General features: G+C 30.3%; 2 protein-coding genes across 5 annotated transcripts in view; one reads left to right on the top strand and one right to left on the bottom strand.

Moving 5' to 3' along the window:
• LOC116841335 (odorant receptor 22c-like) overlaps positions 1–1823 on the bottom strand; it is a 4923-nt gene extending 3100 nt beyond the window's left edge. Inside the window, exon 1 of the mRNA XM_032809133.1 lies at positions 1309–1823. Within this exon, the coding sequence (XP_032665024.1) occupies positions 1309–1452 (144 nt within the window). The 5' untranslated portion in view covers positions 1453–1823. The remainder of the gene's footprint in view (positions 1–1308) is intronic.
• On the top strand, positions 1331–10398 carry LOC116841336 (probable G-protein coupled receptor Mth-like 1). 4 transcript variants are annotated; one of them, XM_032809136.1, is made up of 6 exons: positions 1347–1475; positions 4860–4989; positions 5595–5673; positions 7809–8011; positions 8456–8627; positions 9546–10398. In XM_032809136.1, the coding sequence occupies exons 2-6, from the start codon at positions 4932–4934 to the stop codon at positions 9895–9897; spliced, it is 864 nt and encodes a 287-aa protein (XP_032665027.1). In that variant the 5' UTR covers positions 1347–1475; positions 4860–4931; the 3' UTR covers positions 9898–10398. The 4 variants fall into 4 exon arrangements, with proteins under 4 accessions (XP_032665028.1, XP_032665027.1, XP_032665026.1 ...); XM_032809135.1 differs by having other exon boundaries at positions 5571–5673; positions 8459–8627; XM_032809134.1 differs by having other exon boundaries at positions 5571–5673.
• The last annotated feature ends 2809 nt before the right edge of the window (positions 10399–13207 follow it).

Here is a 13207-nt window from a genome sequence, read left to right as displayed (position 1 = left end):
TACACGGAAAAAAAGTTTGGTTGAATTAACCAAATATCTGGTCGAATATGAACGATCTAGAAATTCCGATTGAAGTAATCCGAATTCTGTTTAAGTCAACCAAAAATTTTGTTAACTTAAATAGAATTCGGAATTTCTGGATCGTTCATATTCGACCAAATATTTTATTAATTCAACCAAACTTTTTTTTCCGTAAAGATATAGGCGTTTTTGGTTTGTCGATTATGAATATGAAGTCAAATATGTAAAATTATTTGTATAAATAATAAAATGTTTAAAACATATAAATATAAAACATGTAAAAAGTTGAAAAAAAAAATTATTTATACAAATAATTTCTCGGTTTGGCCGAGATTCGAACTATTTTTGACTAATTTAGCACAGATTTAAAATATTTTGGTTGAAATCTCGGCTAAAAAAATTTAGAATTCGTGTCTCAGTTATGCCGATTTTGTTAAAATTATTCAACTATATCTTATATTCAATTTTATTTCTTATGTATTTTTGTTGCACTTGTTGATGATAGGAGTGAGAACATTAAAAAACTATAAACTATCGATGAAACTCAAAGTGAGCCAAAATGAAAAAATATGATCTAAATATTTTTTGTATTTCTACATTCGTGTAAAATTAGAAAGAAATCAAAGTATACCTTTTGGATAGATTTACTTATGTAAGTCGCAAGTAGTCATGCAAATGTAACTATTCACCCGATACTCAGGATTGGTTATCTTTCATATAAAGAGAACAAAACAAATTATTTTTGTTTTAAGGACAAGAACTTCGCCGTGGTTGTATTGAATTTGTGACGTTAGAAACGAGGAACGACATACTGACGAAAATTGCGTGTCATTTCTAATTAAAAATAAATATAGACGAAACAGCACTTGATACAGGTTTGAGTATACTTGTAAAATTGTGCGAAATGTATTTTCAGTATTCTAGCGCAAATTTTATCATATATTAAGTAGTGGAGATTTAAGAATAAATAAATAATAAATAACCCATACAAAAACACAACGTCTAAAAGCGAGACATAAGACGTCTGAAAGACATCTTAAAGATGTCTCTCAGACGTCAAAATGTAAGACGTCTCTAAGATGTTTTTAAGACGTCTTTAAGATGTCTTATGTCCCGATTTTAGACGTTGTGTTGCATGGGAATAATTTATAAAAATTTAATAAAAACAAGTTTAACAACATTTAATACATCTCTATACATCTTAATATTTAGTAAAATCCGGGAGTGCTAGAGTGTTGGAAACTGACGAGCGCCGCAACAGTTAGTTAGTTAGCAAGTATTATTTACTTCTATCACCGTTGACATGAACCATCGAATCCTCGAGAACAAGTTTTTCTCGTCTAATACCCAGAGTCCAAGTATACCGAGCACATTCTTATGGAATGTTAAAACCTGCACGGTATCAGCGTTCCACTTCATGGACGACTTCATTTTTGAGCAGTTGAGAATCTCTCGTAAGTACGAATTACGTTATGTATTACGTTACGTATTACTTTATTTTTTTCCCTCAAATAGAACGATGAATTTTCCTCGAGCTTCTCTTCGATTTATTCCCCCTCGAAAATAATAACAATCCTTCGCCTTCGTTCTTCTACGATGAGTACATCGTTCGATATTCGATCTGTCGCATGTATCTCCAAGAAGTCTCTGCGACACTTAAAGTAACCCCTCGCGGCAGCCAAATAGCTGGATTTCCACCAATTTATTATTCATACTTACGACCCTCGCAACATTTTTTAAGAATATAGTCCGTGCTTGTATCTGTATTTGTATAAATAATAGAGTTACGCTACTCGGCATCGTTCTCGGCGATATTAATTCTTGGAACAATGAATCGGAGAACTTAAGTATTCCGTCTCTCAATAAATAAAAGATCGACTGCGACAAAGCTGAGCCATGTCTTGGAATTGTTATCTTGTCCTTCCTCAAGGAAACAATTCGTCTAAATTATTTCCAGTCAAATAAATAGATGAATAGCAAGACTTAAAAAGGAGAGTTCTATACGGAGAAATAGTGATTATGGAGAAAATGTGACGTTAATGGAAAATTTTCTACAGTATACATGTTTTTTCTAATGACTTATTCAAATGTGCTTGAACTGTATCGGTAAGAAAAACTCTGTTGAGTAAAAAATTATACGACAACTGCTCTTTGCGAATAGAATACACCAATCGTCAGTGATGGAACAGATGTTGACGAGTGTTACGCTTGTATTCATACGCGGAAAAGCAGTATACTCGCTTAACGTAAGTAATAGTATGACGTGAAAAAAAGTTTCAAGATGTCTTCTGAAATAATCACGAACTTTGAAACAGGAACTTGCCTCGAAACATTAACAATGCTGTTAGTGCAATAGTGCTGCTGTAGGTAAAATATTTCTACAAAAAGAATAACAGTAAAATTTTTGTACATACTAATACTTGTAACAAAAATATCAAATCAACTACGGAAATTACAAAATATACGTTTCAAGACGTTTCATACTATATTAGCTCTTCATATAATAGTTAATATCCCAGGTAACACAGCGAATTCGAAAAGAATTCAGTCATATATCACCAATTCTGAGTTTATTTTAAGTACAAAAAGAATTCTTTTCACTGAACTGAACTCTAAAGAATTCTTTTTGCATTTGAAAGTAAACTCAGAATTGGTGACATACGACTGAATTCTTTTTGAATTCTCTCTCTTTTTCAATTCTTTATGCCATCTAAGTACTTACACAGTACTAAATTATATTAAGAAAAAAATACTTAAGTATCCCTTAAATAAATTTTCAAGTATTTTTTCTTCAGTGCAAGTAGAATATTAGCAGTCTTTTCTGGCAATAGACTAGTTACAGAAGCCCATAAGTTTCGACTACTCTTAATTGATTCCCATGCTTTTGCGCAATCAAAACGACCCTTCAAGTACCCTACGTCAGTTAAAGGATTTCAAGAGACCTCTGATCTTACACTTTAGGGTTTCGTTACGTAAAGGATATATAATTTAAGCATTTCAAGATATTCATTCAAAAGTTATCTGCGCTTTACAAAATTTTTACTTAAAAAAAATTGCATTATAGTACATAACTGTATATTAATCTTCTTTAATTAATATCTAAGCATGTATGTGGTCATTTGGAAAATGGTAGAGGATTTTTTTGTTCAATTTAATCTAATATTAAGGTAACCAGATTTCCCAGCCCTAAATTCGGGACACTTCATAAATGTGAGAAGCGGGGGAAGGGGGTTTAAAAGATCCAAAAATTATTTGTCAATCATTGAAAATAATGGCAAATCGATGTCCTGAATAGCACTCGAAAAAATTTGGAACAAAGGGTGAAAAATCGGGACGTCTGATTACCTTATCTAATATACAAGCATACATCGTCAACTATTGTGGTTGTTGTTAAAGTTATTGTTAAAATTAATTATTGCATATGTCGCTAAGAAATATAATAAATATGAAAATAAATAAACAAATATAATATGACATATGCCGCTAAGAGAATACAAAACATTATTTTATTCGAAAAATAAATTCACTTACAACACATGCTCAATTAAACATTTATATGATGCCATTATTGCTAAGTTTTTTTGATGTATTAAAACATGACGTTAAATATACGTCACTTAGTCGACGTATGACATCACTGACCAATTATGACTAGATATTGACGTCAAAATAACGACTGTTTGCTCTCTAGGACGTTATATGCCAATGTCTGAATGACTGGTTATCAAGCTAAGTCATAAAATAAGCTACTTTGAGATAGATGTTAGAATGACATTTCGAGTAATAACTCATCCTGACCGTTGAGGTCACATACCAGCGCGCATGTTCGATGTCGGAGCCTGGAAGAATGTATACGTTTTCGCTGACGCGTTCTCGCGCGCTTGCCGCAAAAGCGATTGCACTTCTCAGGACGAGAGGAAGTCACTCTGGATCATAAACGGCATTAAATTTATTCTCGCTTTTGTACTTTGCGATTTGGTTGTGATCACTGGAGGTCTAACTCACTGTGTCTGTCGTAAGAAGAAAACAAATCGATTCAATATACTTTTCGACGCATCCGCGACAGAAGATCTGGAATGAGTCGATCGAGCTCCTTAGTATGGTTAGTACTTCTACCGATCGTTGTCCACGTGTTGGGCAATCAGGGAAATTCCTCGCGCGAAGACGAGTTGGATAATACCATACGTCACGAGTATGATAACTTCACTACTAGGGTAAACGAAGATTTCACAACGAGGTACGATAAGGATTCCGCGCAACACGATTACTTCAATAACTACACGAAGAATCTCTACGAGGAAGACAGGAAGCAGGATATGCCGGCCGCACTCCGAGATAATCACAGGAAGACCGACTACGAAGACGAACTTACCATCTCGTACAAGTTTCGTCCAAAGAACGACTCCAACAAAGACAATTTGAGTAAGATGTGCAACAGCACAGTTTGCATTGCGATTTGCAAGCAAGGTTATCGCATATTCAGGGGTATATGTATACCTGATGCGATTGATCACCCTTTCCCAGAAGTCTACAAGGTTAATAAGAAGGTAAAAGGTATTTTTCAGTTAGACGTGTCGGATTCGTGCGAGACAACTGAAGGTTTTTCACTCTTTCTTAAAGTTTATCGTGATGACGAGTATATGATACTAATCAATGGCTCAGTGTACTATCCAGATCAGAACATTATCCTTGATCCAACAACTTACTGCTTCGCCATAACCAACAGATATGAACTGATCAATAAAAAGTTTACTATAATAATACACAGTTCTCCTATCGGTTTCATAATGTCCTTGCCGTTTCTGCTATTGACTTTCATGGTGTACACGATACTGAAGGAGCTTTGGAACTTGCACGGCTACATACTTCGTGGATATGTCGGCTCGTTATTCGTCGGATATGTACTTCACATGATCCAGCAAGCCTCTACGAAAACAGTTAGGTCGAATGAAGTCTGCATCGCATTAGGTACAACTTGCACAAATCATATAACCGACCTATAAATCGGGATTTGTTTCTGTCAGCCTCGATTTGTACTAATAACTACTGTACATTACTACCTAGTGATTGAATAATTAAATTAAATTAAATTTTAATTAATTAAATTTAATTTAATTTAAACATGTCAAGTACGCGCAGTTATATAAAATTAATCAGACTACGTCTGGATGTATAAATCTCCCTTTCCTTTTCTTATTTCTTAAGACACTCAGATAGTACAGAGAATTTAAAAAAAGATTTAAAAAGAATTCAGTCACGCGTATATTACCAATTCTGAGTTTATTTTTAGATGCAAAGAGAATTCTTCAGAGTTCAGTTCAGTGAAAATAATTCTTTTTACATCTAAAAATAAACTCAGAATTGGTGACGTACGACTGAATTCTTTTTAAATTCTCTGTGCTATCTGAGCATTGTATCTTTACGCACTTATTATAACGCGGCACTTTCCCGTAAGTTTCCGACACAGAAAAAGAACATGCAGTGTAGTTTTCACATAAGATGTATTATAATAGCTATATAAGACTCTCTGACATCTCATTCGAAAATAGACGCAGTTCAATGGACTGTTTCAGCCTTTATCACTCAATTCTGGTTTTCGGCGAGCTTCTTCTGGTTGAATGTGATGTGTTTCGATATTTGGTGGAGATTTGGGTAAGAGTGACGAAGTATTTCGCATTATACTTTATTTCATTATTTTATCGAGCTTTACTTACGCAACATCACGATGATTGTAGTGCGCACGTATGGCCATCGTAGTATTTTTAAAACGTCTTGAAACCAGACACTGGAATGTGTGTAATTGGGTTGTTGCATTATAAATCTGAATACCAGTCCCTAGCTAGATGTGTGATTCGAAACTACGTCATTAACGTCGAAATTTGCTAATTATTATACGACGCAAATTTTGAATCGATAACTTCCGACATTAACGATATCATCCCAATGAATTGTATTTGGCTGTATCATCCTTTAAGAATAGTTCGCGTCTTCTATGCGTTAGAACATCCTGAAAGTGATATTTACCAGAGTACTGTATCACTTTGACAAAAATAATATTGCATAATTATTTCTACAGAACACACCATCTAAAATCGGAATTTAAGACGTCTTGTGTCCCGATTTTGGACATTGCGTTGATTTCCTCTTACTGTCATTTATCAGAAAATATTATGTTCTTAATAAGAAATTATTACTTGCAGGAGCATTACTTAACTTTCGGTGTATATACATAAACGATATACAGAGTGTCCGGTAACTGATCGAGCAACTGCCGTATACGGATATATAGAACGAGAGTCAAAATAATCATTAAATATACCATTATATAAAACATACTATTATATACCATTATATACTATCATATAAAATATACTATTATATACCATTTTGAAATTTTCTCAATATTTACTCCGTAATTAATTAAAATGTATAAACGAATAAGCTCACGAGAAGCGGTAGAACAGGCTCTGTGTGTAAAAGAAATGGTTTATGCTAAAGAAGTAACGTATACGTATCGCTTGTTACTTCGCCTCGAAATCAGCAGTTTACTTATTATCGTTGCTAAAAAGTAAACCATTTCTTTTACATACAGAATCCGTCCTACCGCTTCTCGTAAGCTTAACTTTTAATTAATTACGGAATAAATATTGAGAAAATTTCAAAATAATATATAACTTTTATGATTATTTTGACCCGTTCTACCCGTACACGGTGGTTGCTCGATCAATTACCCTATATATGTTATAGTTAACCCAATAAAAAATTTTTCATACATAAGTATAAAATTATATAAAATTATTATTTTATATTATTTTATATTATTATTATTATTATATATATATATATATATATATATGTATATATAATTATATACATGAAATTTGTCTATGTACATGTTAATTAATGTTATTTATATATAATCATATATAATTATATATATAATTTCATATATAATATTACATAATTACGCATACAAATATATGTAATTATACTTATAATTATACATAATTGTGTATAATTATATATAATTTTATATAATTCTATATTATTATGGATAATTATACATAATTAATACATAATTTTTCATAAGTACGGACAAATTTTATATTTAACCCTTAAGCACTGACAGCAGTCTGATGGATTCCCAATGAAAAAAAAATCTATTGCATCATATAAATATCGCGTCTATCTTTTCTTTGGCCCGTAAAATAAGAAGTGGCGACAAAGAAAGACGTTTCGCACACTTTCTCAGATAATTATCAAACTGCGAAATATTTTTGTAGATATGTGTCAGTGTTTAAGGAATAATTATGTATGAAAAATTTTTTATCCGGAAAGCGCGGGCACTCCTATATTGACTGATTAAGCTAAGTGAAACCCTATTTCGCGCTATACCAAGAATACATGACAACAATCCATGGTGTTCAAGAAACATATTATCAGCGCTATTTATAGCACTATACGCGTCACTCTACCCTTGTTGTATATACACCAAAACAATAAAGATAGATCCTTACAACATATCTAAAATCGAGACGTCTTAAAGACGTCTTAAAGACATCTTAGGGACATCTTACATTCCGACGTCTGAGACTTATGTCCCGATTTTGGACGTTGTGTTGTGTGGGAAAATTGCGTAGTAGCGTTGATAGTGAGCTCCGCAAACAAATATGATCCTATATATGATCTAATTATCATCCCCATCCATCATTCATTAAAATCGATATGATTTTAATTTCTAGCCCGTATTCTTGTTACCATATTGACTGTAATATGTAATTTCCTAGACAAGTACGCTCTTTCCAAGGAAGCATGACGCGAGAAGATAGAAGAAGATTCATCATATATTCGATATACGCATGGGGTTGCGCCTCCATCCTCATCATCGTTTGCGCCATCATCGATTTCGTACCTAGTGTGCCGGAAAACTTCATCAAGCCGCAACTCTCCAAACTTGAATGTTGGTCGACAGGACACGTTGGTTATGTTGGTAATAGCGAAGTTATTACGAACGTTTTTAATGTTGATACGTATGACATAAATTAACATCGTTCATTTACACTTTATTCGTTTCATTCTAATAAATAAAATAAAGAAGCGAATTTCATAAACAAAATTTATTTTTTTTCTTTAAAATAAGCCAAGAAATTCAATTATTTGAAAATAAAAATTCTGACTTGAGAAATTATAATTATAACACTATTAGAGTTATTAAGCTTTTGTTAAATCTGTAAGGATTTTGATTAAAATGCAAAATACAGCCCTAACAGCACAGGGGACATCCAGAGTACATCCTAAGGAAGTCCTGAGGACATTTGTTTGTCCTCAGGACGTCCTTAGGACGTCCTCAGGAGTTCTTGTCCTGTCTGGCAGACATCCCATATCACTTATAAATTATGTAAAATGCGAATGATTTATTTCCTACTTTACTAAGCAGAAGAGAATAAGCTAGAAGGAATATATTTTTATGGACCCGCAAGTGTCATCATAGTCGGCAACATCTGCATGTTTATTTCCACAACGTTAAAGTTCAAGCGGAACAACAGGAATATAGAATCCATTATGAAAAACATGGAAAGTAGACGTCACGACAACAACAAACAAACGTTCGTATTTAACAATACATAGTCACTACCCAGACAACATAATGTTTAAAACTGGGACATAAAATGTCTTAAACGTAATCTTTAAGACGCCTTAAAGACATTATATGTAAGTCGTCTGAAAGACATCTTAAAGATGATGTTTAAGACGTCTTATGTTCCGATTTTAGACATTATGTTATCTGGGTACTTTAATGTCCTAGAAATTTAGATATACAAAAAATTATAATAAATATAAAAAAATGTATCTATGAAGAATATTTTTTCATAAATAATTAAAACGTGATTTTATTTTAGTTATACTACGTTTTAATTATTGAAAAAATATTTTTTATAAATATTTTTTTAATATTTATTATAATCTTGTTCATATTTGAATTTGCAGAACATTTGAATATTTGCAAAAGATTTTATATCAATATATATAAAATATTTTATAAATATTGTGTGTTGCCTGGGATGATATCAGTTGGTCTTTGTTCCTAACATGATAATTACTCTTATACATTCCGGCGAGGTATAAGGAGTCTTAAATCACTCAGATAGATATATTTCGGCATGTTGTCTGTTTAGTAATTAACGCACAAAGTGTACTATGATTGGCTAATACATAAGTACGCAAAATACTTCGTTATGCATCAAGAATTTTATTAGTATATAAAAGAAGTCATTTGATGCCATGCATGAAAATATTCTAATGCAATGAAAACATTGCGACAATATTCTGATGCAATGAAAACTGCTGCTTACTTTGCCGGAAAAAAAACGCAATTAATACGGAATTATTGTAGTCCTAAGAAAAGGAAATATTTTGATTAAAATTATGGCCATAAAAGATGTATATCTTTAAACGTAGTTAACAATCAACTTAATTGGACGCATCATAATTATAGCAGAGATAATATGAAAAATATATTGCAGCTTTATCCTTTACGTGAAGCTGTTCATCCTAATGGTTCATCCTATAACCTCGTTCATGGAGATAATACCGTGGATATATAAGGGCAAACCGCTGTACATCTGGTACTACATTGACTTCATAATTGACTGTCTGTACGGACTCATAATCTTCATAATATTCGTGTGTAAGGACAATATCAAGAAGTTACTGCTAAAGAAATTCCGCCAGAACTGCACATTCTCTCTATTCTCCAGAAATACATTACGTAGCGGTTGTCATAACACGATCTTGCCCACCTCTGAAGCGATACCTCTTAATAAAATCAGCCCTTGTGTACAAATGAATTGCCGCGCGGAAAATTTGTCTGACTAGAACGACTCACCATTAACGTAACACAAAGAGTAGGTTTCTATCGTACATTTATGGTCGGCAAAATACTGCGTGTAAAAGCGCAAAAATTTATACGCAGAATGTAATCTGACAAATTCATTTATGTTAAAAAAATTCTATTATAAAATTCAACAAGTACTTGATAAGGACATACAGTCATACGTATATCAGTATGATACCTCCTTCAATGTTAAACTTACATTTAAAATATTTTTCACGAGCCATTTTGTTTTTGAGATATTTTTATATTTATTTTCGTATTTAGGACGCCCCATATATATGCAAACATATTCGAAACAACAAATCTACTGTGATTTTCAAGTAATATATACACTTGTTCCTTTTCATATTTTACAAAGGCAAATTATTTTTTCAGGCCAAAAACGCAACAACAATATTCGGGAATTGAAAGAAAATTACTAAGTAAATATATTTGAATTTTATTTATGTAATTAAGTAATATATTTATATTAAAACAGATAATTTATTTATAATTTATTTCTTATTTCAAAATTTATATATTTGTTTCATTTTGATAAATAAAATAAAAAGGCGAATTTTATAAGCAAAATTTAATTTCTTCTTTAAAATAAGCTAAAAAATTTTATTATTTGGAAATAAAAATTCTGATCTGAGAGATTATAATTATAACATTATTTTATGAGCAATTTTTTTCATTTTTTTAATTGGATTATTATACAAACGTAAATTATGCAAATCAGAAAAGTGTGCAAGAGCTGTAGGCAATGGATGCTGTGACATCTCATTTTTGCGCAAAAAATAATCATATATTATTTGTTTTATTGCAAATATATATTATCTAATTACATATATAAAATTCAAAACATATTCACTTAGTAGTTTTGCTTAAATGAATATTTTATTTTATAATATTATTGTTTTTTGGCCTGAAAAGGTTATTTGTCTTGTTCACTTCATATCGTTAGTATGTATTCTTTTAATAGCTCTAAATCTTTTTACAGAGATATTATATATATTACAAAGATATTATATATATTTTTTAATTTATTTTTATATACCATCATTAACAATGCGCTTGATATGCTTGAAATGTGCTTGTAACTATAGTTACCTATATGTAAGATTATTTCACTCATTTGCTGCAACAATGACATAACTCAAAAAATATAATTTTTCAGGAAACACGAATTAATGTTTTAAATTGCTATAACTTTGTATGAGAATTTTAAAATATTATATTGGCATAATTTAATAAAGTAATATCGTAAGTAATCGTCGTTTCCCTCTCTAAAAAACGCATGGACATGTCCATTATTGCATTATATACTTTCATTTATATAAAAATTATATAAATACTTATACTTTCATACTTAGACTTAGACTTATACTTATACATACTTATACTTAGATATTTATACTTTCATTTTATATTATACAAAATATTTACAATCCTATAACATACTATTTTTCATTTACAAGAAATTCTTTTTTGTTTTTCATACAATACCCTGGTAAAAATTTTTTAATGAAAATATTAAGACCTTCTCTAAGAAGCAGAATTTTCAGAAAAAGTAAGAAATTTTTTATGACAAAATCCGATTTCTTCTTTTCTTTTCAGTAAAATTCTGAAAATATCCAAAATATTGTGACATTTGTATTTTAATGTAATAGACTAAAATTAACCATTCCATTTTCTAAAAAAATCAGATTTTCAGTAATAATCAAAAATATATTTCATAAATTATAAGAAATAATGATTTTTATGATAAAATTCTACTTTTTCTGATAATATAACATGTCTTCTCTGATTTTATCTTATTTATATAATAATGAAGACCGTTCAATGTTAAAGTAATATTTCCAAAACTTTCAGAAAAAGTAATATTTCCAATACTTTTTCGAAAAATGTAAGAATAATACAAACATTTTTTGTCATAATTTCTCTTGTCATAATTTCTGTAACAAAATTTGATTTTTAATAAATTTCAAATGTTAGCAAATATTAGTAGTAGTAATGATATTTATTGTTCCCCTACGGAGTTACAATTTCTTTTTCATTTACATCTCCTTTTTTCACTTCTCGCAATCTTTATCCATCTTCCCTACCTACATATACACCCACACACATCCTATCCTTATCTTTTTTTTAATTCCTAATACCTACCCTTGTCTTCACTTCTCCACTCGTCTCTCACTCTTCTGCATCCTCTATACACTTACTTTCCTCACACTCTCTCTCCTCTTCACTTCAGTTTTCACTCTCTACTCTCGCTTTTAAAAACGCCAGTCATTCTCACTTATTCCAGAAACGCTCTATGTTAGCAAATACTAAGTTACTATATTATTAATAAACTATTATTAATTAATTATTATTAATCGATTATTAATAGATTATTAATGTAGCACTCCTTTTTATTTAATTTACGGGAACAGTTACTTTCTAATTAGTAAATTCCTGTTGCTTATGAAACTGCGGAAAACAAATTTTTATTTTAAATAGTTTCACTTTGTGCAAAATAATTTAACTTTAATATAAACAAGTCTCAACTTCAACATTGTACTTAGCAATTTTTATTTAATTTGTTTTTTTTAAGCTATATATATATATATATATATATATATATATATATATATATATATATATATTTTATAACATAATTTAAAAAAAAAATAATTCCACATTTAATTTAGATATTAAAATAAGGTGAAGTTGAACATAAATTTCATATAAGTTCGTCACATAATTTATTTTGATAAAATTGCGACTGATTATTGTTTAATAAAGTGTATTTAAAATGGGAAAATAAAGAAAATTCAGAAATACTGTTACATATATATACTTTAAATTGACAAAGAAATTTCCTTTTCAGTGAAACTCAGAGTAATTCATATCGTCTTCAGATTACTTCGTAGAAAGTAAGATAATATAAGAAAACATAATATTGGAATTTCTCTTCATTTTTCATGTTAAGTCGGATCTTATATATTTTTCGGAAAATTTCAGTATTTTACAGTGAATGCTCAGAGAAAAAAAAAACAAATTGTATAATTATTCAGAAAATTAATAAAAATTGTTAAAAATTTTCATTGAAACGCTGTTTTTTTCATTTTTACAAAATTTGCAATGTTTCCTTACTTTTTTAAAAAGTGTTCCAATTTACTGAATTTTTCATTGTTTTGTTAGAAATTTTCAGCAACATATTTTCACCAAGGTAGTTAGTATTTTTTATGCCTTGACATTTGTACTTTCACTATTTACAATTGTATGAAACCAAATAGAAAAACAGTACAAACTACGAAACTACATTAT

This window comes from Odontomachus brunneus, unplaced genomic scaffold, assembly GCF_010583005.1.
Source record: "Odontomachus brunneus isolate Ranch 3 - 2012 unplaced genomic scaffold, Obru_v1 Obru_scaffold_015, whole genome shotgun sequence".
NCBI lineage: Eukaryota > Metazoa > Arthropoda > Insecta > Hymenoptera > Formicidae > Odontomachus > Odontomachus brunneus.
This window is presented reverse-complemented; position numbering and strand designations above follow the sequence as displayed.